Source organism: Oryx dammah, unplaced genomic scaffold, assembly GCF_014754425.2.
Source record: "Oryx dammah isolate SB20612 unplaced genomic scaffold, SCBI_Odam_1.1 HiC_scaffold_27, whole genome shotgun sequence".
NCBI lineage: Eukaryota > Metazoa > Chordata > Mammalia > Artiodactyla > Bovidae > Oryx > Oryx dammah.
The window spans coordinates 59,052,233-59,078,602 of record NW_024070211.1 but is presented as its reverse complement, the minus strand read 5'-3'; the positions used below and the strand labels follow the sequence as shown (position 1 = coordinate 59,078,602).

The 26,370-nt window shown below is 38.0% G+C and overlaps 1 protein-coding gene across 6 annotated transcripts in view; it reads left to right on the top strand.

Annotated features, from left to right (window-relative positions):
• CNTNAP5 (contactin associated protein family member 5) overlaps positions 1–26,370 on the top strand; it is a 1,071,087-nt gene that overhangs the window by 850,709 nt on the left and 194,008 nt on the right. For all 6 annotated transcript variants that reach the window (XM_040228920.1, XM_040228919.1, XM_040228922.1 and 3 more), the window contains 3 exons: positions 1–38; positions 20,482–20,609; positions 20,776–20,946. The exon at positions 1–38 is cut by the window's left edge and continues 119 nt beyond it. In XM_040228920.1, the coding sequence (XP_040084854.1) occupies positions 1–38; positions 20,482–20,609; positions 20,776–20,946 (337 nt within the window). The remainder of the gene's footprint in view (positions 39–20,481; positions 20,610–20,775; positions 20,947–26,370) is intronic.

Below are 26,370 nucleotides of genomic sequence, written 5' to 3'. Positions count from 1 at the left end.
CGACACTTTTGCAACTGTGATGCTGACAAGGATGAATGGTAATGGGAACGCGGATCTCTCTGCACTTGTGGAGGAAGCCCACTAAGAGATACATAAAATATTCCATAAAATAAAGGAACATGAATGAGAAATTCCATATGAACTAGGGCTTCTTAATGAAGGTGATCATTTTTAACTCTGGAAATTGCCAGTCCTAGTACTTTCAGGGCTATTACTAAAGTTTGTAACATAAAGCATGTGGCAACACCATCATCTTATATTCTCAACATTCCATTTTCAACGTAAGAATGAAATGTAATATTTAGCTTTGCAATTTAGCTGGCATTACTATAATGTGTAGAATATAGGCTTTTGGAAAAAATATGGTAAATAGGGATGTGTAATTACACAGACTGTTTCTTTATTGTTGCATTGTCTCACTGATGAATGACCCAGCCACGAGCCAACCCTATTATTGCCAGTAAAAATAGAGAATTTATGCTTATTGAACATCGATTTAACCTTCATAACAACCATTAATTTTTTTGTATTTTTTATCAAAGTACAGTTAGTTTAAAATGTAGTGGTAGTTTCAGGTGTACCGTACACACAGGCTTACATACACACACATACATCTTTTTCAGATTCTATTTCCTTATAGATTATTACAAGTTATTGACTATAGTTTCCTGTGATATACAGTAGATCCTTTTTTTGATTAAAAAATTATATTGCACTGCACTTGATCTACAATGTTGTGTTAGTTTCAAGTGTATAGCAAAGTGATGTAGTTATACATATATATATATATATATAGAATGTTACTCAATTGTGTCTGACTCTTTGTGACCCCATGGACTATGTAGTCCATGGAATTCTCCAGGCCAGAATACTAGAGGCAGTAGCTGTTCCCTTCTCCAGGGGATCTTCCCAACCCAGGGATCGATCGAACCCAGGTCTTCCGCATTGCCGGTGGATTCTTTACCAGCTGAGCCAACAGGGAAAAGCCCCAGATATGCATATACATATAGCTATTATTTTTCAGGTTCTTTTTCATTCAGGTTATTACAGGATACTGAGTAGAGTTCCCTGAGTGATACACTAGTTATTTATTGGTTACCCATTTTATATATAATAGTGTGTATCCATTAATTCCAAACTCCTAATTTATCCCTTCCCCCCTTTCCCCTTCAGTAACCGTAAATTTGACAAAGACATTACAGAATACTGAGTAGAGCTCCCTGTACTACACAGTAGGTCTTTATTGTTTATCCACTTTATATATAGTGGTGTGTATCTGTTAATCATGAACTCCTAATTTTTCCTTTCCCCCCTTTCCTCTTCAGTAACCATAAATTTGACAAAGAAAGAAAACCTATTAATTTTTTTATGATCTTCTCACTTTGGCATCTTATGATTGAGGAATGTAGATTACAGAGAAATTAAATTATTTTCTCACTTATCCATTAAAAGGGTAATCGAGAATTTGAACTACCCAACACCAAGTTACATTTATAGATAAATTTAGGTTTTAGTTCTCATGGCTATGACATCTACTTTTCCTTTGCCCTCCTGGTCAATTGCTTTTTTCACTGTAGTGATGGTGAAAATATGCACAGAACATTTCCAAAGACAGTTTGGTTTTGAAAAATTTAAGACCTTCTTCGGTTTTGGTTTTGTAAATTGCACTTGCTTCATCAAGTACTGCTCAAGTATAGTTAAGATTTCCTGTGTCGAACGGCTCCCAACCTAGTGGAAATGACTTTTAAGTGTTTTTCTTTCACTGTTTTAGTTGATAACACCAAGGACTGTTTCAGATAAAATTTTAGGTCTGCTTTAAACCTTAGTTCAGTGAGGAAAAGATCAAACATATGGCTCCATCAGGCTCCACTAAGTGGTCCATGGCTTCGGAATGTTTTAGGCTGCTTGGGGCCTGAGTCATGTGACTTGGGTCCCTTCTCCTAACATGGCAAATCAGATAAAGTTAACTGGATGTCTCCATTCTTTGGGGACTCCACTCTATCCTGCAGAGCCTTCTATCTCATCTTATAGATCTGCAAATAAAAAATAACTCTCCTTCTTTTTAAATATTGGGTCTCTTTTAACATTACTTCCCCAAAGTCTTACCCTTTGTACAGTAGAAGTTGATGGTAGCTAGCTGAATAGATGAATGTAATAGACCTTTGAGAAGTGATCCCCAAATGACAACTACAAGCTTGAGAGACATGTGAAAAAGTGACATGATTGTGTGGCCAGGAAACATAATCAAAATCCTCTGCAACCAGCAGTTTGATTCACTCATTATATTTTGATTCTTTAACTTCCTTTCACTGTGTGCTGACGTTAGAAACATGAATTTATAGACTTACATGCAAACACCTTTTTTTATTCTGTATCATCAAAGAAGATGATAAGCGGGGTTAGAATGTAAAGAGTCATTGAGAAGGGAAAGTGTTTCTCCTGAGTGCCTTCAATTTTCATTTTTTTTGGTTGAACGCTTAATCTTCACTCACTTTTTCCTTCAGTGAAGCCTTTCCCATACTGAATGCCGCCTTAGTGCCTTCCCTTGCTAGGGAACAAATGCCCAGAACTGGACTTAATTTACTAAACACTGAGGAAGAGAATCACATCACACCACTTAAAAGTGGAAAATTAGACTATCAAGTATTGAAGTGCCTCTACCCTCCCTTCTCCAGGACTTTCCATCAATCATCTCATCTACTCTCATCCCAGAGTCTCCCTTCTTTGACTTTCTCACTTGTTTACTAACCTTTGAAGCCCTCCTCTTGACTTAACTTCATCATCAAGACTGCTCAGGAACACTTTTTCTCAAATCTGGAGCCATCATACCTCCACCAGCTTAGGTTATGGCATATTTCATAACCTTTTACTGTCCTTTTTAAAGCCAGAGGGAAAGTTTCATCATGTGCCATTTTATGTAGCAAGTAATCTTGATTAGGGCATAAACATTTAATTTTAGATATGGGTTCAACAATTAACCTATGAAGGGTCAAGGGGAAATGATCTGACTGTGCCTCTGTAAAGATGCCCACTTCACCCATGGATGTCCTAGAGTTCGTTGAGCATCTCATATATAGATTTTATAGGATGTAGTATATAAAATACTAAGAACATTTCAGGATGTGATAGGTAACATTGTTAAGTGACAATATTATCTAGGGGTTGCAATATAGTAAATCACTATATACTAAATAAAACTCTTACCCAAATTAGCTTTCTGATTCACTTTTCCAACCCAGGTGAAATTAGAAATTTCCTTCTATCATTCTCATAAGAGAATAGATTCTAATTTTTTTGGCCCTGTGGCATGTAGGATCTTAGTTCCCTGACCAGTTAACGAACCTGTGTCCCCAGCTTTGGAAACAGAGTCTTAACCACTGGATTAACAGGCAAGTCCCAAAAGATTCTGATTTAACTCTTCTAGATTTCATTTTCTTAGGACAAGCTATAATCTGTCATCAGTGATTCTGGGATATAATTTGTTATACAGGCAACAGTGCATACTATTCCATCTGACATTTACTCTTAAATCATTTGTCGAAAGAATGCCTACTCTGGGCAGTTTGACAGTCTGCTGTACAGAGAAAGCCAGGGGCATATAATTCTCACCCTTGAGGAACTTTCAGGGCAGTGGAATAGTAGAGGCTAATTAATTATTTAGCAATAAATGCATTAGTGTGATAAGTTTGATTATACATATAAGCACAGATTTGTCAGACCTAGGGTGCACTTGGGCTGGGATATGTTGATTTCAAGGAAAAGTATAGCTAAATTTTGAAGAACCAGAATAAGTAACTAAAGGTAGTATAGTATACTTAAGTGCTGCCATTTATTCAGACACAGAAATGTAAGTAATATAAAAATTGCTGCTTCTCCAAAATACAAGTATCTCAGTGTAGTTTTTGCAGTTTTTGTGTGTGCAATTTACATGATATGTAGACAGGAAAGAAGGTCAAATCCAGATCATGAAGCTCCTTGTATGTGAAATAACAATGAAACAGCTTTGTCTGTAACACGGATTGTGGACATGGAATATACATTCAGAATGAAACCTGGCATAGCCTTTTTGAAATGTGTTCATTATTATTTAAAGTACAAAATCTAATACCATTGGGGACTAATCATGTTCTTTAACATTCCTCCAACCTGATTCTTAGATAACATGTGGTCGAGCCGGCTTTCCTTGCATTTCAAATTTTTGTTTCAGACAGGCATGTTCCTTTTGGTGTCTGAGTGCTTCTAAGAAAGCTCAAACATATTTACCACATAAACGTCCCTTAAGTTTCTGCTCTTCGTAGTTAGAATTCTGACTTGGGCTAGTATAGCATTTAGTAGATAGCACATTGATATACTACAAGTCCTAGATAATATTGTCTCTCAAAAATGTCAAGTGTCAGAGAAAGACAAATATCATAAGATATTGTCTATATGTGGAATCTGAAAAAAAAATGGTACAAATAACCTTATTTATAAAGAGAAACAGACTCACAGATCTAGAAAACAAACTTATAGTTACCAAAGGGGAAAGGTGGTGGAGGGATAAATTATGGGTCTGGAATTAACATATACACACTACCATATATAAAATAGGTAATTAGCTTATAAAGGAAAAGGATACTCTGCAATAACCTATAGTGGAAACAAATCTAAAAAAGAATATCTATATCTATCTATCTGTCTATCTATCTATATATCACTGAATTACTTTGCTGTACAACTAAAAAGCCTTTTGATGAAAGAGGAGAGTGAAAAAGTTGGCTTAAAGCTCAACATTCAGAAAACTAAGATCATGGCATCTGGTCCCATCACTTCATGGCAAATAGATGGGGAAACAGTGGCTGACTTTATTTTGGGGGGCTCAAAAATCACTGCAGATGGTGATTGCAGCTATGGAATTAAAGGACACTTACTCCTTGGAAGGAAAGTTATGACCAACCTAGATAGCATATTGAAAAGCAGAGATACTACTTTGCCAACAAAGGTCCAGCCAGTCAAGGCTATGGTTTTTCCAGTGGTCATGTATGGATGTGAGAGTTGGACTGTGAAGAAAGTTGAGTACCGAAGAATTGATGCTTTTGAACTGTGGTGTTGGAGAAGACTCTTGAGAGTCCCTTGGACTGCAAGGAGAGCCAATCAGTCCATCCTAAAGGAGATCAGTCCTGGGTATTCATTGGAAGGACTGATGCTGAAGCTGAAACTCCAATACTTTGGCCACCTCATGCGAAGAGTTGACTCATTGGAAAAGACCCTGATGCTGGGAGGGATTGGGGGCAGGAGGAAAAGAGGACCACAGAGGATGAGATGGTTGGATGGCATCACCGACTCGACGGACATGAGTCTGAGTGAACTCCAGGAGTTGGTGATGGACAGGGAGGCCTGGAGTGCTGTGATTCATGGGGTCGCAAAGATTCAAACATGACTGGGTGAATGAACTGAACTGAACTTAACAACTAAAAGTAACACAACATTGTAAATCAACTATATTTCAATACTTTTTATATTCATTTCATTGGAGGATAATTACTTTATAGTACTATGATGGTTTTTGTGATACATCAACATGAATGTGTCCCCCCATGTTGAACCCCCTTCCACCTCCCTCCCCACCCTATACCTCTAGGTTGACTCAGAGCACTGCTTTTGGATGCCCTGCTTCATGGATCAAACTTGATTTTTAAAAGTTTCATAAAAAAATATTAAATTAAAAATAAAAGAAATGGGGGAAAAGTGCCATATACTGAAGTCTTCTTAGTATTGCATACACTATATCTCATGTAATTATCTCAACAACACTTGAGGCTGGTTTTATTATCTCTTTGCCCCAGAAAAGGAAATCAAGGCTCTGAAATGCTAATCACCTTGGATAAAGTCACATGTCTAAGGGGATAGAGTAGGAAATTCCAGCTGAATCCAGGTCAGTACCCTTGCTGACTGCATCCAAGGAGTTGGTAAGTTTGCATTTTGCATACATAGCAGCCAGTGAGGATGCCAAAAAGACCTCTCCCAGGCCATCTCAAATCATAATCACTGCATGGTGTATTTTGCTCTCTGCTAAGCCAAGTAGAGCCTCAGTTGTCTTCCAAGACTCTAGTAATTGATAATATTTCATTCTGTTTTGAGCAACCTCTGTAACTGAGTTACTTGCTATCATATATTTCAATGTTGTTGTTGTCTGGTCATTAAGTCGTGTCAGACTCTGTAACCACATGGACTGCAGCACGCCAGGATTCCTTGTCCCTCACCATCTCCTGCAGTTTGCTCAAACTCATTTCCATTGAGTCAGTGGTGCCATCCAGCCATCTCATCCTCTGTCATCCCCCTCTCCTGCCTTCAATCTTTACCAGCATCAGAGTCTATTTCAATGAGTCTGCTCTTTGCATCAGGTGGCCAAAGTACTCTAGCTTCAGCATCTGTCCTTCCCATAAATATTTAGGGTTGATTTCCCTTGATGAGGTTTGATGGGTGCCAAGTAAATAAGAAAAAATGAGTATGCTCTGGGTATAGATGAAAGTAAAGCAGCTCTAAAGATGGATGAGAGTGGAGGGAGGAAACACCCCAAACATGATCCTTTGAATAAAGGGAAGCCTCAAAGAGACATCTGAACAGGTGTACTATAGAGCTGACTTCTGCAGGGGTTTCCATCCCTGTCGAAGAACTGAAAAGGAACAAAGAAAGAAATGAGAAAACTTGTAATGAATAACAGTCTCACAGTGAATGATTGTTTGCACAGGAACTTCTCTTCAATAGAATGACTCAGCCTCTAGACCTCCTCTCAGTCGGGTGTTTTCTGACTTAATAACTTCAGACGAATGGGCTGCTGAGAGCAGGAAGGGAGGCTGCCAAACAGCTCATGCTTAGAGATCTCTCAAGACAGCATTTGGAGGTGGAAAAACAGTCATCTGGGTGGAAGGGAACAAATTGGGACACAAAGGACAGTTGTAGAACAATGAAAACAATGTTGGGTGGTGAGATGGAGGAGCAGAAAGATGATCCAAACTGTGCCTCTCCTTGATGGCTCCGGACCCGGATGAAAAATTTTATCATCCAAACAACCAGGTAGAACTAAGATGAAGCTCTCTTTTCTAACAGCAGGACATACTTGAATTTATTCATAAGCAAGCGTAGATATTTTATGTGATTTTCAGTCACTGTTCTTTGCCTCTTGTATTTACTTCTCCCTTGTATAAATGACATGGCACAGAATAGAAAGAGAAAATGGTATAAAGTTTATATTCTGGTCATTTGATCATCAAAAAAAGGAAATCTATTTTTTTTTTAAAGCAAGATATTTAGATTATTCTTTTTTATTCAGTGTGTGGTATCTTGGAGCTTCAAACCACTGTTAGCCCTTGATTGCATTTCTCTGCCACCAAGAAATTATCTAATAAATGGTGCTGAAGCCATGAATGAATAATGGGTGAATAACTTCCAGTAAAGGTATTTTTACCTCTCCGTCTTTTTTTTTTGTTTTAATATTTTATTTTTACTTTATTTTACTTTACAATACTGTATTGGTTTTGCCATACATTGACATGAATCCACCACGGGTGTATACAAGCTCCCAATCCTGAATCCCCCTCCCACCTCCCACCCCGTATCATCTCTCTGGATCATCCCCATGCACCAGCCCCAAGCATCCTGTATCCTGTATTGAACATAGACTGGCAGTTCGTTTCTTACATGATAGTATACATGTTTCAAAGCCATTCTCTCAAATCATCTCACCCTCTCCCTCTCCCTCAGAGTCCAAAAGTCCGTTCTATACATTTGTGTCTCTTTTGCTGTCTTGCATAAAGGGTCATCATTACCATCTTTCTAAATTCCGTATATATGTGTCAGTATACTGTATTGGTGTTTTTCTTTCTGGCTAACTTCACTCTGTATAATCGGCTCCAGTTTCATCCATCTCATTAGAACTGATTCAAATGTATTCTTTTTAATGGCTGATAATACTCCATTGTGTATATGTACCACAGCTTTCTTATCCATTCATCTGCTGATGGACATCTAGGTTGCTTCCATGTCCTGGCTATTATAAACAGTGCTGCAATGAACACTGGGGTACATGTGTCTCTTTCAATTCTGGTTTCCTTGGTGTGTATGCCCAGCAGTGGGATTGCTGGGTCATAAGGCAGCTCTATTTGCAATTTTTTAAGGAATCTCCACACTGTTTTCCATAGTGGCTATACTAGTTTGCATTCCCACCAACAGTGTAAGAGGGTTTCCTTTTCTCCACACCCTCTCCAGCATTTATTGCTTGTAGACTTTTGGATCGCAGCCATTCTGACTGGTGTGAAATGGTACCTCATTGTGATCTTGATTTGCATTTCTCTGATAATGAGTGATGTTGAGCATCTTTTCATGTGTTTGTTAGCCATCCATATGTCTTCTTTGGAGAAATGCCTGTTTAGTTCTTTGGCCCATTTTTTCACTGAGTCGTTTATTTTTCTGGAGTTGAGCTACATAAGTTGCTTGTATATTTTTGAGATTAGTTATTTGTCAGTTGCTTCATTTGCTATTGTTTTCTCCCATTCAGAAGGCTGTCTTTTTGAAAATTGGGCTATGCTCATTCAAGGATTAACAGATATTTACTGCGGCGTTGACTGTTACCCACCTTTTATTATCTCACCAGAAATATTTACTCAAAGTTTAAACTTTTTTGCGGCAGATTGATTTTCTCTCAGCTATCAAAGCATAGTCAGAAGTGGTCAAGCCGCTCGCAAAGCTATATTTTTATACATTTGCCTTGAGCTGTTTTCTTTGTAAAGTCAGGTCTAATCCAGTCCCAGAACCTTGACCTTCACAAGGGCCCTTCACTCCTTTCCTCGGAGACTTAATGAGACAATTGCCTTGGGGAAAATGATGCTGGTTACATCCAGGGGTTTATGGTTTTGCTGTTTCTTCATATAGGCTATTCTTTGATCTTTCAGACCCCTTTTGATTTCCCCAAAACCACTACCTCTGGGATTCCCACCCTCAGTGCAGCAATGGTGCTTCAAACTAGGTAATGTCATAAGATGGGGCAGGAATTCTGAAATCTGGAAAATAAAGGCTCTATTTCTTATTTAAAAAAATAATATTGTACAATCTCTACTGGAGGAAGTGTTTTATTCATAGATCTGTTTATGAGCTATTCCAGTGATTATTAGGGTTCACAGGGTTTTTACTCTCTCAGTCCTCGATTTCCATGTGCATATAGCAATACAATCAGAGCCAGAGCCTTGCATTGGAAAAAGTGTGCTTGGCACACGCTAAGGTCTTCATACATTAACTTCTGAGTGAATGAATGAATCCATGAGTTTTTTGTTTTTTCCTTTCTCCCCATACTCTCATCCTGAACAAATATGCCTTCTCTTTGCTGGTTATGTTCTGCTCTTTTATTCCATAAATTGTCACTGAAAGCATATATCCTGGAGCAACTTGATACTGACTTGTTTACACTAACAATCCTATGACTGGGTTTCAGATTGTTTTTAAATAAATTGTCTTGCTGTGTATCTGATAGGAGATGAAAGAAGGCATCACACACTGAGGAATAAAAGGAAAAATACAAAAATGGGAAAGCACAACTTATAATCAGGGATTGATATTTTAAAACTAACATATCACATCACCACTTTATAGAAATCTAGATGGAGTACAATAGTTAGTACTTTGCCAAGGGTAGCATTAAGGGATATTTTTGTTTTTGTGTTTTTTATTCAATGATGCTGCCGCTGCTGCTGCTAAGTCATTTCAGTCGTGTCCAACTCTGTGCAATCCCATAGATGGCAGCCCACCAGGCTCTGCTGTCCTTGGGATTCTCCAGGCAAAAACACTGGAGTGGGTTGCCAGTTCCTCTTCCAATGCATGGAAGTGAAAAGTGAAAGTGAAGTCGCTCAGTGTGTCTGACTCTTCACGACCCCATGGACTACAGCCTACCAGGCTCCTCCGTCCATGGGATTCTCCAAGCAAGAATACTGGAGTGGGGTGCCATCGCCTTCTCCATCAATGATGCTACCATCCTATTAATAACATCTAATTTCAAAATATCTAATAGGCAATTTAAGACCTACTGGTTCTAGGAAACAAAACATAGCTATGAGATATGCTGCTTCTTCTTCGGTTTTTTTTTTTTTTTACAATTATAAAGATCAAAGATGTAGACTGAGGCTTCTATTGCCTCAGTTACCTGTCAACCTGTACAACTTCATCGTCTCTAGATTTTATGTAGTCATATTTCTTGGGTAATTGCAGAACTGCGAGTATCCAAAATAGATAGAACTCAAAGTCAATGTCAAGGTTAAAAATGTGCGTTTCTTCAGTAAATTTTATACAACATTTTGATGTGGGCCATTACTATATACCAAAATATTATAATTCTACTTAGTGCAATGCGTCTTTGGCTTCTATTTTAATGTGCTGACTTATCACTAAGTATATGGCATTACTCACCTAAAAGTCACTCTTACTCAGGATAAAATTAGATGAGCTGAGTGAAAATTAGATGAGCTGCCAGGTGTGGACAGCTCTGACAGGACCCTGATGATGTTGGACCCTCCTTTCATTTTTTTTTTCTCTGTGTTTGTCATTTCCACTGTGCCTGTTGGTGCTCCAAGTGACATTCATGCTATTTACAAATAAACCCCAGTGTCTTGGCCTTGTTTTCAAAGAGTCTTCATCATTAAGAAGAAGGAGGACAAAGAGGAGAGAGTAAGGAGGAGGAGAAGAAAAGGAAGAATTAATTTTCTCTCTTTTGTAAATCTGTCATAGATTTTTAGTGAAAATATTACAAAGTAATATATGTAATAAATACACAGAACACACACAAATGTGGCTACTTATTCTGGCTGTACCCTCATTGTCTGTATCTAAACTGTAATGTATCTCTATATCATATTTTATTTTGTAATGGGATGATCAAATCCTGAATTTGTCACTTACTATCATTTAGCCTCTCTGAGTTTCAGGTTCTTATTTGATTTAAGAAAATGCAAAGAAACAGAAGAAAAGAATGCCCATATCTGGGGAGTGCTGGTTGAGTTGGCATGAATTTGCTCATCTAGCAGATCTACCAGATATTTTGTTCTCAAAGATGTGTTAGTCATTGGTTTTATTATTATTTTATTACTTTTACAGCATCTTAAACTAAGAGGCAATATCAGTTTATAGAATTTAGACTAACTTCTTTTTGTTTGTTTTTAATTTTCATTGGAGTATAGTTTTTTTCTTTTTTACAATGTTGTGTTAGTTTCTACAGCAAGATGAATGAACACACATATATATATCCCCTCTTTTTTGGATTTCCTTCCCATTTTGGTCACCACAGAGCATTGAGTAGAGTTTCCTGTGTTGTACAGTAGGTTGTCATTAGTTAACTACTTTAATTAACTTCTACAAAAACTGTGCATACCTATATGCAATAAAATAAGAAAATGAACTAGTGTATCAGAGTAATCAAATATATCACTCATCCATCATACTCTAGGTAAAATAAGGAAAGAGCACTGAAGACCTCTCTCCCTAGAATTGGACTGCTCTCTGAAATTTCACTGGCAAAACTCATGCTGTCATGGTTGGGGCCGGGTCTGCCAGCTAGAGATAAACCAGAAGATTGCTTGCTAAATGTGTCACCAAAGAGTTTGTGGGCTCCAAGAATTCCTGTCAAGGTGACCTATGTGTAATCTCAGAGAATGCAGGGCTGGAAAATGATTGCAAATTAGAGAACTGAAACCTAATCAATTGAAGTGTATCTTGTGTGGAGAAAGCCTGTGTGAACAGAATGGGAGAGTCAGCCTGAGACCCAGGAGGACAGCTCAAGGACTCAGGACTGGGTTTTTCTGGCTCTGTCTGGAGATGTTAGATAAACATGGGCAACACAGCTTCCACTCATGAGACAGCCACTCTCTGTAAGAAGCACACAAGGCCTGGAGGATAGAAAAGGACGCTGGTTACAGCAGAAGCTTTGCTTTCCACCCTAGCTTCTCCTGGCCTTCTCACATGGCTCATCAGCTAAAGAACCCACCAATAATGCAGGAGATACATGAGATGTGGGTTCGATCCCTGGGTCGAGAAGACCCCTGGGAGAAGGGCATGGCAACCCATTTCAATATTCTTGCCTGAAAATCCCACAGACAGAGGAGCCCAGTGGATTATGGTTCATGGGATTGCAAAGAGTCTGGGATGACTGAAGTGAGTCAGCACACACTAGCTTCTCCACTTGCCAACACCATCCCCTGAGAGGTCAACTCTTTCCTTAGTTTCCTCTGCTTGCAAGCATGCAATGTTATAACACCATCGTAGGACTGCTGTGAGGGTGGAATGAGATCAGATGTAAAACTCTTATTTGTGTGGTCACCTGGCCAGGGAAAGGCAAGAGGTGGCTCCCATCTCAGGTCCTGCAATGTGAGATGCTCAGTGGAATCCCAGAGTGAGCAGTAGGGTCAAAAATAGCAGCCCCACACCCACACAGGGTCTCTATCCTATGGGCCTTTCTCTTTAGGAAGAACTCCTCTTATAAAAGACAAGGGTGGCTTTAAATAGCAATTTTTGTCTACTCTAATATGTTAAGTATTTTGAAATTTGGACCATTCCTGTAAGAGATTTCTTTACAAGGTTTGAAGCAATGAAGCACATCTTGCCCACATGTATGTGTATGTCTCTGAGCATGTGGAGAAGTGTGTGAGGGGACAGGGCTGAGTGAGGAGCAGCCAAAGCAGGTCAGGTAACTCACCTGGGCCCAGGCAGACTCTGGGCCTCAGAACAGAATTGAGGCCAGGAGGATGAGGATAAGGCAGCGAATATGTGTAAAGAAAGGGAGCTTGATGGACATTGTTGATCAACAATGAGGGAGAAACTGAAGAAAAGAGGAGAAATGAAGCCCCATTGATGTTCCACCTCAGCAGCTGGGGAGCCCAGGGCCAAGTCATTCACAGAGTAACAGTTCCCAGTGGCCAGTCTCTGGGAAGGTGACCAGTGGAGGAGGTTTGGGCATATGAGTTAGAGATAACTATTGACGTGTAGAAAGATGTTTCACAGACAGCTGAATGAATATGTATTCATGACAAATGCATGTGAGAGTGTGTGTGTGTGAAACAGGAAAAAAGGCAACACTAAGGTTCTGCAGCATGTGGAGTAAGTCAGACACTGACATATTCTGTGGAAAAGAGCAATTCAGTGACACTTCCTGGGCATGGAGGGAGAAAAGGCTAATTTTGGTTAGGCTGGGAAGAAGGGTGAGAGAGGAGAAGGTACGCAGACATTCTGTGAAGAGATTTTATGGCACTACCGAATCTTCCTTCCTTCCCTGTCCTATCAGGAACAGGTTAATCAAATGATGACTACAAAAACCTTAATCCTTGCTAATACTTTTAAAATTCCATTTTATACTCATAAGCTCTGTAAGGCCATTTGCATTTCTTACTAATGAAGTAGCATTGGGTCAACTTTGACTGTATTCATATACCCAGACCTGATTTTGTTTTTTCACATCTACGTGAGACAATCCCTGTGCCTTCAGGTTTAAAAAATATTTACAGAAAAAAATACAGTTTCCAAAAATATTAAATATATGCCAACACTGTCTTGTTTTTCCCTTCATGTAAGAAACATGGGTGTAAGAAACACAAATAATGCATACCAAATGCATATATGTGGAATCTAGAAAAATGGTATAGATGAATATTTGCAGGGCAGTAATAGAAATGCAGACATAGAGCACAGACACGTAGACAAAGCGGGGCAGAGGGGTGGGATGAATTGGGAGATTGAGACTGACATATATACACTGCAGTATGTACAATAGGTAGATAGTGGGAACCTGCTGTATAGCACAGGGAACTCAGCTCTGTGATGACTTAAATAGGTAGGATGGGGCAGGGAGTGGGAGGTCCAAGAGGGAGCAGATATAGGTATATGTGTGATTGATTCACTTTTTTGTACAGCAGAAACTAACACAATATTGTAAAGCAACTCTATACACTCTGCCCCCAAAAAGAACTACTAGGAACTGAAATAAAGACTCCAGATAGATATGGCCTGATCAGTGGAGGGGACACATAAGTGAAGGGACATTATCCTCTGGGGTAGACTACAGTGACCACAGTCAATGTTTTCACATTTTCAACCAAGTGACCCTGGAGCTTTTTTGTCAATCAAGTGACCCTGGAGCTTCTTGTCATCTGATCCTTTAGGTTGTTTTTGTTTATCTGGAAGTCTTACTAAGGAAGACAAGAAGAAAATAACTGCGTTACCCAAAGTTAAGTTGTAATTTCTGGCAAATATTAATATGGTATTTAGACTTGTTGGGTTGTTTGTGGTCATCATCCAGCCTTTCTTCCTTCACATCCACAGCAAATGGACAGTATTATGTAACCCACTGAACAGAAAGGTGTGCAGAGTCTCTTGAGACCAGTCCTTTCAGATTCAAACAAAGGCTTCTGAGGGACCTGAGGTCTTGAGTTCTTTGCATAATTTTCTAGGTTTATCTACTTTATGAATAATACATTATTGGTTACATTTGAGTGACTGAGAGAAGAATGTAAAAAGGAAAAAAAATCCTCATTTAATGAGCTGTCACCCAACTGATGCTATAAAATAATTGCTGCAGTTACTCAAAAAGTAGCTGATGGAAAAATAGCAGCATATCAGTTTTTGCTACACTTTAATGACATATTAAGAAATCAGTGACCTCTGCTCTGCAGTCCTGATTTTGGTAAATTCTTCAGATTCAGATAGTAAAACTAAAAACGAGACTATTCTGGCTAATTCTATGCCATAAGTTTGCTCTTGAGAAAATTTGAGTCTTTTTCTTAATGTTCATGTTTTATCATTAGTACACATGCATGTCTTTTTTTGAATTATTTTTATAGTTTTTAATAAAATATAATTGCTTTACAGTGTTGTACTAGTTTCTGCTGTACAGTGAAGTGAATCAGTCATGTAGATATCCACATACCCCTCCCTTACTCCTCACATTGCCTGTAGGAAATGGTGAAAATGAAAGTGTTAGTTGCTCAGAAGTGTCTGACTCTGTCACCCCATGGACTGTAGTCTGCTAGGCTCTTGGCTCCATGGAATTCTCCAAGCAAGAATCCTGGAGTGGGTAGCCATTCCCTTCTCCAGGGAATCTTCTTGACCTAGGTAGGGGTTGAACCCTGGTCTCCTACATTGTGGGTAGATTCTTTACTGTCTGAACCACCAGGAAATCAGCCGTATGTATACATATATCTCCTCCCTCTTGGACCTCTCTCCGTCCCCCATCCCACTCCTCCAGGTCATTACAGAGCACTGAGCTGAGCTCCCTGTGCTATGCAGCAGCTTGCTGCTAGCTATTCACTTTACACATATGCAGATGATACTACTCTAATTATAGAAAGCAAAGAGGAACTAAAGAGCCTCTTGATGAGGTTGAGAGGAGAGAGTGAAAAAGCTGGCTTAAAACTCAATATTAAAAAAACTAAGATCATGGCATCCAGTCCCATAACTCCATGGCAAATAGAAGGGGGAAAAGTAGAATCAATGACACATTTCCTCTACTTGGGCTCTAAAATTACTGTAGATGGTGACTGCAGCCATGAAATTAGAAGACAATTGCTTCTTGGCACGAAAGCTATTACAAACCTAGACAGTGCATTAAAAAGCAAAGACATCACTTTGTCAACAAAGGTCTATATAGTCGAGGCTAAGTCTTTCCAGTGGTCAAGTACAGAGATGAGAACTGGATCTATGCTGAAGAACTGATGCTTTTGAACTGTGGTGATGAAGGAGACTCTTGAGAGTCCCTTGGACAGCTAGGAGATCAAACCAGTGGATCTTAAAGGAAATCAACCCTGAATACTCATTGGAAGGACTGATGCTGAAGCTGAAGCTCCAATACTTGGCCACCTGATTTGAAGAGCTGACTCACTGGAAAAGACCCTGATGCTGGGAAAGATTGAGGGCAGGAGGAGAAGGGGATGACAGAGGATATGATTGGGTGGCATCACCAATTCAATAGGCATGAACTTGGGCAAACTCTGGGAGATGGTGAAGGACAGGGATGCAGTCCATGGGGTCGCAAAGAGTCAGACATGATTTGGTGACTGAACAACAACAGTGTGGTAGTGTAAATATGTTAACTGTAATCTCCCAATTTATCTTATCTTCCCCTTCCCCTCCCTGAGCCCACATGTCCATTCTCTATCTCTGTATGTCTATTCCTGCCTTGGAAATTACCATGACATACCAAACTACCTGGAAATTATATAGACATATAGAATGTGTCTATAGTATATTCTTTGTGCCCTTTGAGCTTCCATAGCTGGGACTCTGACTGGCCTGCTCAGTCATGCCAGCTCTAGGGCTCCTTTTCTTATTTCCCCTTTAAAAATCTTTGTATTTAATTTTTTTTCAAATTTTGTATTAGGGTATAGCTGATTAACAAACAATGTTGCAATAGTTTCCCGTGTACAGCAAAGGGACTCAGCCCTACATATATATGTATCCATTCTCCCCCAAACTCCCTGCCAACATTTTTATTTCAAAGGTGACTGGGAATTTCAATAGCTATTTATTGAATCCTTATTATGCAATAGTTGACTTGTTAACTTTTATATACATTATCTACTTTGACTTTTTACAACAATATCAAATTAGTATTATTACCCCATTTAAGAGATTAGGGTTAGCAAGAAGATCCAACCAGTCCATTCTAATGGAAATCAGTCCTGAATATTCATTGGAAGGACTGATGCTGAAGCTGAAACTCTAATACTTTGGCCACTTGATGTGAAGAACTGACTCATTTGAGAAGACCCTGATTCTAGGAAAGATTGAAGGCAGGAGGAGAAGGGGACCATAGAGGATGAGATGGTTAGATGGCATCACTGATTCAACGGACATGATTTTGTGTAAGCTCCAGGAGTTGGTGATGGACAGGGAAGCCTAGTGTGCTGCAGTCTATGGGGTCACAAAGCATCAGACACAAATGAGTGGCTGAACTGAAAAGATTAGGAAATTGAGTCACCCAGTGACCTCATGACATCATACAGATAGTGTGCTGAGGCACAAGGATTTAACCTGTGCCCTCTAGCCTAATTGCATTGTCTTCCCACTACAACAAAATCATTTCTGTACTTAAAAAGTACATAAGCACCCTTTAGGAAGAGTCTTGTATGTTGTTCCAAAGAAAGAAAAAGTCTGTAAAGTGTTTGCCCTTGAGAAGACAAGCTCTTCTCAAAAGCCAAAGAAAAACAACTTCCTGTGTAGAACATCAACTCTGCAGCTGCAGACTTCCTGTCTATTAATAGGTACACCATAATTTGTATCATTTTATGCCATCTCCCCAAATATTCTACCCATTAATTCTTTGAAGTGTTTTAATCAGCCTTGTCATTCACACATTGAATTAAATCCAGTTTTATTCTCAGTGCAACCCTAAGTGCATGAATAAATTTGCAAAGTCCTTTGATGCCTAAGGGGCCTGCAAGACACCCCTCACCTGTCTTATTGGCCAGTGCAGTGTTGGTTACTACCACACTTTTTTTTTTTTTTAAGAATTTTAAATCCATTTTTAAGATTTAAAAATTGAGTAGTTTTATATTGATATTCCAGTCTGGCCCACTGGTCTTACATTTGTAAAGAGCATGATTACTTGTTAGAAATAACTGCCTCCTGAAGACAGAACATCATCTTTATCCCAGTCTTCCTCTCTTTCTCCCTCTTTTCCCACCTGATACTGAAGCTGTGTGTCAGGTTCCACTTATCATAACATAAAGGTGGCTTCATTCATTTTTATTATTATTTTTTTTGCCCCTGTAGTCATTTGAGTTTATGAAGTTCCTTTTCTCTGTTATTTGAAAGATATTTTTATTCTTAGAGTGATTTTGTGTATTCCAACACTTTGATAGAAAGACATCAAATTGATGTAGAAAACATGCCATAGCATATGAGGGAAGCCGTGGTTGACATTGATCAACAGACTCCAGAATCTACCATTTCCACCCTGAGAATGAAAAAAAAAAAAAGTGGAGAAGTAAGATCCTATAGAGTTTAAATTTAAGTCTCTTCAGGAGACTATATGGGTTTGGCCTTTATTCTACTTTGGTCCCTTGAAATTTGCTTTGCAATATCTCCTAGAAAAAATATTGGAACATGAAGATTCAAATTTTATACTGTCTGTCTAACATTCATAGATGTGCTTTCAAATAGACACAAAAACTTATTCCATATCCTCTGATTAGCTTCTAAATATGGTACTCAAATTATGGATGACAGTTCATTTCTTTACATTTTGGGTGATTAGACTATATATATTATATTATATATATAATATATAAATGTATTATATATCATATAATACTATATTATATAACTATTATAAATATATATATTAATATATTGATATTGTATCATTATTATATATAATTATATTGTGTAGTATATAATAATATATTAACATATATTAACATATATTATATAATAAGATTATAACAGTATATGAAGAAAGTGAAGTCGCTCAGTTGTGTCTGACTCTTTGTGACCTCATGGACTGTAGCCTACCACGCTCTTCCATCCATGGGATTTTTCATGCAAGAGTACTGGAGTGGGTTGCCGTTTCCTTCTCCAGAGGATCTTCCCAACCCAGGAATCAAATTCTGGTCTCACGTATTGTAGGCAGGTGGCTGTCTGAGCCACCAGGGAAGTTCATAATGGTATATGTACAGGTAAATATTTGATTTGTTTATAACCAAAGTGAATTAGTGCATTTTTCTACAAATCTCAGGAGTTGAATGCCTAATCTTAACATTTAATTTTCCACAGCATTCTATGTACTATGGAGATCTCCAAGACAGAATTGTAACTAGGTGTATGAAAAGATGAATAGACTTGCCTCAGGCTGCAAAGTGATTTGGGGACAAGGATGAGAACTCAAATGAATGTTAACATTGCTATTTTTGAGCATTTACCATAGATCGGGTACCATGCTAAGTGACTGTATCATCTCATTTAATTCTTTCTATAACTCTGTGATATAGACATTACTTCCATTTTTCAACTGAGGATACTGTGGAATCTTAGAAACAAAACGATTTGCCCAAAGTAGCACAGTTAGAAACTGGGGATCAGGGATTTCAGAACAAATCCATGTGCTTTTAAAGCTTTATCCTTAAAGTACTACATTACGCTACGTGGTCCTTGCCATACTTCCCCAATTAATAATTAGACACACTATTTTCTTTGTCTCTAGACTCAGAGCTGTAAATAATATGTGAATGGTGATGAAATACAACATTGATATTGAATGTTTTGACAGCTATGTTGAATTATTTGTAACTACAGAGAGAGGACCACTATTAATTTGCTCCTTCGTGCTCTTATAAAAAAACTATTGCATCATACACTTTTCCTTGATCATTGTGACATGGTGTTCTGCCTCCCAGTTCTTAGGTATGGCCAAGATGTTCCAGCTTGTGCTTACCTAAGTCTACGTGGGTGGGGAGTTCAGCCCATCCACGTGTAATTTTCAAACTGCCTCATAAGATTCAATACATTTCATATTAACATTAATGATGTATTAATGATGTATACTTGTTAAATTTAAGGTTGAGCTATACACTAAGTAACTAGACCTCTGCCCCTTCTGCCATGTGACCATAGGCAAGTTATCCCATATCTCTGAGCCTCAGTTTCCTCATTTGTGATGGAAATAATGGTACCCATTGCATAAGGGTATTACCGATCCCCTAGTATATTTCTGGCTCTAAATACCTGCATATTCATTCAATGTCAGTTTCTTACCTACATTTTTTTAACTATCAGTTAAATGGTATGTCCTTGCCATTCATCCAAAGTCACAACTCAAAAAAAAAAAAAAAAAAGGGGGGGGGGGAGGGCGTATATAGCTTAACCCCATTCATTTTTAATTTTCTTGTCAAAAGCTGACTAATCAGTTTCTTAGTTGCATAATTAACAGAGACAAAGCCATAGTCATTAACTAACAAAATCTCTAAAATGCAAAAGAGAAAAATGAAACCAACAAACTACCTAGAGCTAAAAGGTGATAAGAAACACCCTAAGCTGATTAAAACCTGTTGGTAGGTGGCTGAAACAAGTCCTGGGAGTGATTTCAAGAGGCTTTGTGATGCCTATTTCAAATTTGTTACTGAGATAGCTGATCTCTTCATAGTAAGAGAGGCAATGTTTCATGTTCTTTCAGTGCTGCATTGGGCAGGTGGGGTGCTCTCAAGCTACAAAAAGCAGCAACAAGCTCTGTAAGCTATTTACTTTTCTGGAAAGACTTAAGGAAGATGTAAAATCTACTTGTTTTTGGAAACTGGCCACGGATTTTGTAATTGGCATCCCAGACTTTCACACATAGATGAAAGGCCTTCTGTTAGTCTCCTCTCTGCCCTCACCCTGTTGCAACTACCCAAATCACTTTTGAAAAGAGGAGGCTTGGTAAAGAATCCCTAGATTATCCACATTTTTCTCCTCTTTTTTTCTTAAATTTATATTTTTCAGGACAAATGATACTGGCTTTCTTTCCTTCAAAGACCACTTGCCTGTCACTCAGATAGTTATCACTGATACGGACAGAACAAACTCAGAAGCTGCCTGGAGAATTGGACCCTTGCGTTGCTATGGCGACCGTGAGTACTAAATTGAAAGAAGCTTTCTCTCTCCTTATATAAGCTCAAGATGTTTTATTCCCTTATCCTTTTCCCCTGCAGTGTCCCCTAGTCCTGAAAATTATCCACATGTCCAGTGCTTTCCTATAACCCATTCCATGCTTAAGGATTTCTTTTTCATTTGCAGGACACTTTTGGAATGCAGTATCATTTTATACAGAAGCCTCTTACCTCCACTTTCCTACCTTCCATGCGGAATTCAGTGCTGATATTTCCTTCTTTTTTAAAACCACGGCTTTATCTGGAGTTTTCCTAGAAAACCTTGGCATTAAAGACTTCATCCGACTGGAAATAAGCTGTAAGTTTTCTCATTTATGAATCTAATGTAACTGATCAACAGAAGTTTTAATCTTATCTTTTCCACAAGCAACTAGTATATATTTCAACCGTTAAGTTAATCTCCCTAGGTATCTGTCAAATTAGCAATGGTAATTTCTAGTTTCTTCTTATATTTTTTTTTTATTACCTAGCAGTATTTAAAGAGTCATCCTCTCTTCAATCTAGTGCATTCCCCAAATTCCCATAGATATTTATTTGCAGTGTTCTTTATCTGATCCATGGGCATTCATTACATCTTTTTTAAGTTTTCACACCACTACAATCTCTATGGGATGATGAGAATACTAGTATTCTGCATTCTGTTTATACTTAGGGTCAACTTTGTTGCCATACTTTTGCTCCGCAAGGTGCTTCCTGACTTATTTCCCATCATCAGGAATATGTGCCTACACAATCATTGTTTCTCTACCACTTTACCATGAACAGGGGTGTATCTAGTGAATTTTATGTCAAGATGTGGATAATTTTTTAACATTCCTTTTCCTATAAACAAAGTATATTCAGAAATAATCATGAAGTTAAATGAAAGATAATAGAACTGTATATGGAGAAATGTTTTATTAATGAAACTTTATATGTAATCATGCCAATAAAAAATTCCAGTAGAAAAAAGACAATATCTTAAATAATTTAATCACCTTAATTAATTTTTTATATAAAAGGGAAAATACCTACATATTGATCTGTCACAGGAATAGTAGTAACATTAAAATTTCTGTTTCTTAGGCTTGACTGATGCAAATTTTTGAATGATGTTATCAAAATTGATTTTCTTTGCACGTTCATGTTCAAAACAGAGCATAATGAGATTTATCCATTCATCTTCTCTCATACTGATACTTAATAAAGGGTACTTTTTATTAATTTTAAACTGAAAATATGTTGCACATTAAGCAATAGATATATACATTTTAGGAAAGATTGATTTTAAACATAATGCTAAATTTGATAGACATTCATGAAAATTCCATTTTACGATAAATTTCAGAAGCTGCAGTGCTTTCTACTTTTTCACCATTGATACTAGCAATTTCAAATATCTGCAAAATTAAAAAAAAATATTCCCTAAAATACTTGTATTAGAAAATTCACCATGGGTTACTATTCCATTTGGTAAAGCCTTACATATTTCCTAAGGATTTGGAATTACTTAAGCTTTCTTAGACTTCCCTGGTGGCTTAGACTGTAAGGAATCCACTTGCAATGCAGGATACCCAGGTTCAGTCTCAGGGTTGGGAAGATCCCCTGGAGAAGGGAATGGCAACCCATTCCAGTATTCTTGCCTGGAGAATTCCATGAACATAGGAGCCTGGTGGACTACAGTCTATGGGGTTGCAAAGAGTGAGGCATGACTGAAAGATTAACATAAACTCTCTTCAGGTGCAATTTGTGTTCACAGTCCCTGTGGTACTATATGTTCACCTATTTCAACAGTAGAGCTAAGTGAAACAATGATAGTACAGTAACTGTAAAAATAGAAAATCAAAACTTGAGTTCTTATTCTTAAAAACAAACATATATTCTAGTCTGCATGTTCAGGAGCCAATAGTAAGTCAGGAGTTCTCTCTATTAACTTTCCTCTTGAATATAATATGTATTAAATGGCAGGCAATGTACTATTTGAACCTTACATATACATTATTAAAAAGTAATATCAACATCAGCATTTGTTACAAATTTTTTTTCTTGGTGGAGGAACGTTTTATTGCTGGCATTATTTAGAATTACTGGTGTGTAGCAATAATAGAAAACACATCTTTTAGTTGCTCTTGCTAGTTTCCTGATTCTCTGCCTTCAGTGTACCCCCCTTTTTCTCATACACAAATTGGACTTCTCCCACTATCTTGCCCTTATTAAAGTCATGACTAGGGAGATGTGTGCTTTTCATTAGGCGTCTCATTTACCTGGACCCAAATGGATGTTTTCTTTGGTTTGATTGATGCAATCGACTGTATTACGCTAGTAATATGACTATATGAAATACCCTTGGAAGCTTAAGTAATGTCTTAGCAACAGAAACTTAGAAATTTGAGCACTCCAGAGAAAGATACAAACGTGTTGGCTGGAAAAGATAGCTGAGGTCTCTGTACAAGTCTCCTGCAAAGCACAACACAGCTAAGTGTTTCTTCTGCAGTTACAGCACAGTACAAAAAAAAAAAAAAAAAAAAGATCCCTCTTATTGGTAGTTTTAGCCTCCTTTTACTCCAGTGATTTAAGCTGTTAATGGGAGGAAGCTCTTGAGGCTTTAGTGCGAAATAAAATCCCTCATATCTACCTTGGGCAAGTTCTAAATATGTAGAGTTGAGTGCCAAACATTTAATAATATGGATATAATAACCTCAATGTAAATTCAATAAAAACCAAGCCCTAAGGCCTTTTGATTCATTAAAGCAGCAGCAAATGGCATATTATCACAAGGTAATGAGCTATGATTTAGTATTAATTACATTTCAATGTCCGATTTGTTTGTACTTTCTGGTACTGTATTTTATCTTTTAAATGATTCTTTTTTATGTTTTTTGTTTTACTATTATGTTGTATAAAACTATTTTAAATGCAAATGATATTAAATCTGATTGAAATTTAAAATCCAGTGATGTCCTTGTTTGGTGTACACATTTCACCAGATCAGAGAACTTGTGTTTTTCAAACTAAGATTTTACGTAAATTTTTCAACGTACAAAGCCTCATATTTTTTAAAATATCTTGTTTTATGATTATTATTTGAAAGGAAAGACAGGACTTACCAGGTGGTCCAGTGGTTAAGAACCTGCCTGCCAATACAGGGCAAATAGGTTCAATCTCTGGTCCAAGAAGATTCCATATGCAGTGGGCCAGCTAATCCTGGGTACTACAACTACTGAGCCTGTGCTCTAGAATTGAGAGCTGCGGCTACTGAAGCCCATGTGCCCTAGATTCTGTGCTCTGCAACAAGAGAAGCTACCACAATGAGAAGCCTGCAAACTGCAACTAGAGAGTAGCCCCAACTGCTCACTGCAACTGCAAGAAAGCCTGTGCACAGCAATGAAGACCTGACTTAGCCACAATAAATAAATAAATAAATAAATAAATTTAAAAGGAAAAACAAACAAGGATGGGGGAAAGGGGGTGGGTCTTTCATTTCTTACTTACAGCTGCATTCATCTTATGTCCTTTTTTTTTTTTTTAATGTCCTTCTTCTGCTAGGCTATGATCTTCTTGTGCTTTGAGAATCCTTTATCAAATAAGAAGCCTTTCTCATTTATTTACTTATTTGGCTGTACCAGGTCTCAGTTTCCACATGTGGGATCTTCATGGCATGGGGGATCATTAGCTGAGACCTTCAAACTCTTAGTTGCAACAAGAGGGATCTTAGTCCCCTGACAAAGGATCTAACCCAGCCCCGTGCATTGGGAGCAGAGAGTCTTATACATTTGACCAGAAGGGAAATCTCCACTATTTTTATATAAATGGAATTTTCATCCCAGAGATTCTTCTACATGTCAACTTCTTAGAAAGAAACTAGTCTTCATAGTAGATTTCTCAGAGTAGATTTCTCTCTCCTCCCAAAGAAATGTTACTGTGTAACTATCTGAACAGAAGTTTTCAAAATTGATGTGTCCAAATTGTTGAACATTGAACAAAAAGTTTGCATAAAATTCTCAATCTATTACCTTCTGGGTCACTTCCAACTAAAAACATTTTTTATTTTGTAACCTTGAGATTAGTCTATACTCTATGAAACACAAGATACTTTATGTCCTCAAGTCTTAATGGATTTGTTTCAAATGAGACAAAAATAATAGCTATTTTGACAATTAACTCACAGTTGCTGTGTGGGTAAAAATAGATATTTTGGGGTATATGAGGGAAGCAGAAGAGAATGGCTGCTGAGAACAGTTTGGCATCATGAAAAGAGACCATAGTTGATAATGCAGTGTGGATTCTAATTTCTGTTTCTTGAACTCCAAATTGTGAGGAAGTTCTTCATCTCTTCGTTGCTTATTTGTGCAAGATGGAATTGGTGCCACCCATATGCCAATCAGACACATTTGACTATTAAAAAAAAAAAATCACTCTGAACTGGTAAACAAAAGAATGGGAATTCACTGGTACCAGGATCTGTGACTAAGTACAGAATTGGTGGGGTACTTTATTTCTGGTTAGATTCAGCAGTGAACAAATGTTAGCAGTGGTCTAATGCATTTCTCTTCCAGCTCTGACTTATAATAATCTATTATTATATCAGTTAAGTTTAGCTGTCTCTCAAGAGAGAGGCACATTTCAACTGGTGGAAAAGCACTTTGCCAAATGTCAATACAATCCTCCACCTAGGAATCAATGCCTCTGGCCGGGAAAGTGAAAACTGCAGATTGTTTTTGCCTGAGGCCCCTCTCTTATACCTGGCAGGGGTGCTAGCTGTCCCTAAAACTGTAGGGGAAAATTTTTATTTTTACTCAAAATATCTGAGTTCCTGGCTCAGAACCTCATAATAAAAGACAGAACGACAAGAGAAAAACAGAAATTTATTAACATATATACCTGATGTATGGATAGGGAATACCCAGAAAAAAAAGGAGTAACTCAAAAAGGTGGCTTAGAACTTCAGCTCATATAGCATTTTGAAAGAATAGTTAGTCTGTGGAAAAATAATTGGAAGCAGTTTAAGGATTCCAAAGATAGAGATAAAGGCTAGTTAGTAAAGTTTGTTATGTGGATTCTTCTGGTGGCATCTCCAGGCTGACGTGGTCTCACATTGTCTCCAGGTGATTAACTTTTGTCCTCTTGGTAGCGAGGGGAGAAGTGATGGACAGACAACTAAGTCTATATCTGTATCTATGTCAGCATCTATAGCTATATCTACATCTATATCTGTGTTTATGCATCTAGAATATTTATTTAGGGTTTTCAGATGTACTATATCAACAATATTGGCAATGAGATGCTGACTTGAAGATATAATACTGAGATCCTTAGAGAACAGTAAAAGTTAATACTAATACTTTTATACTAAGTACTTTTATACTAAATGGCTAAGTATTTACTCTGATTAGACATAGTTCAGTTCAGTTCAGTCACTCAGTCATGTCTGACTTTGTGACCCCATGAACTGCAGCACGCCAGGCCTCCCTGTCCATCACCAACTCCCGGAATCCACCCAAACCCATGTCCGTTGAGTCAGTGATGCCATCCAACCATTTCATCCTCTGTTGTCCCCTTCTCTTCCTGCCCTCAATCTTTCCCAGGATCAGGGTCTTTTCAAATGAGTCAGCTCTTTGCATTAGGAGGCCAAAGTATTGGAGTTTCAGCTTCAACATCAGTCCTCCCAATGAATACCCAGGACTGATCTCCTTTAGGATGGAGTGGGTGGATCTCCTTGCAGTCCAAGGGACTCTCAAGAGTC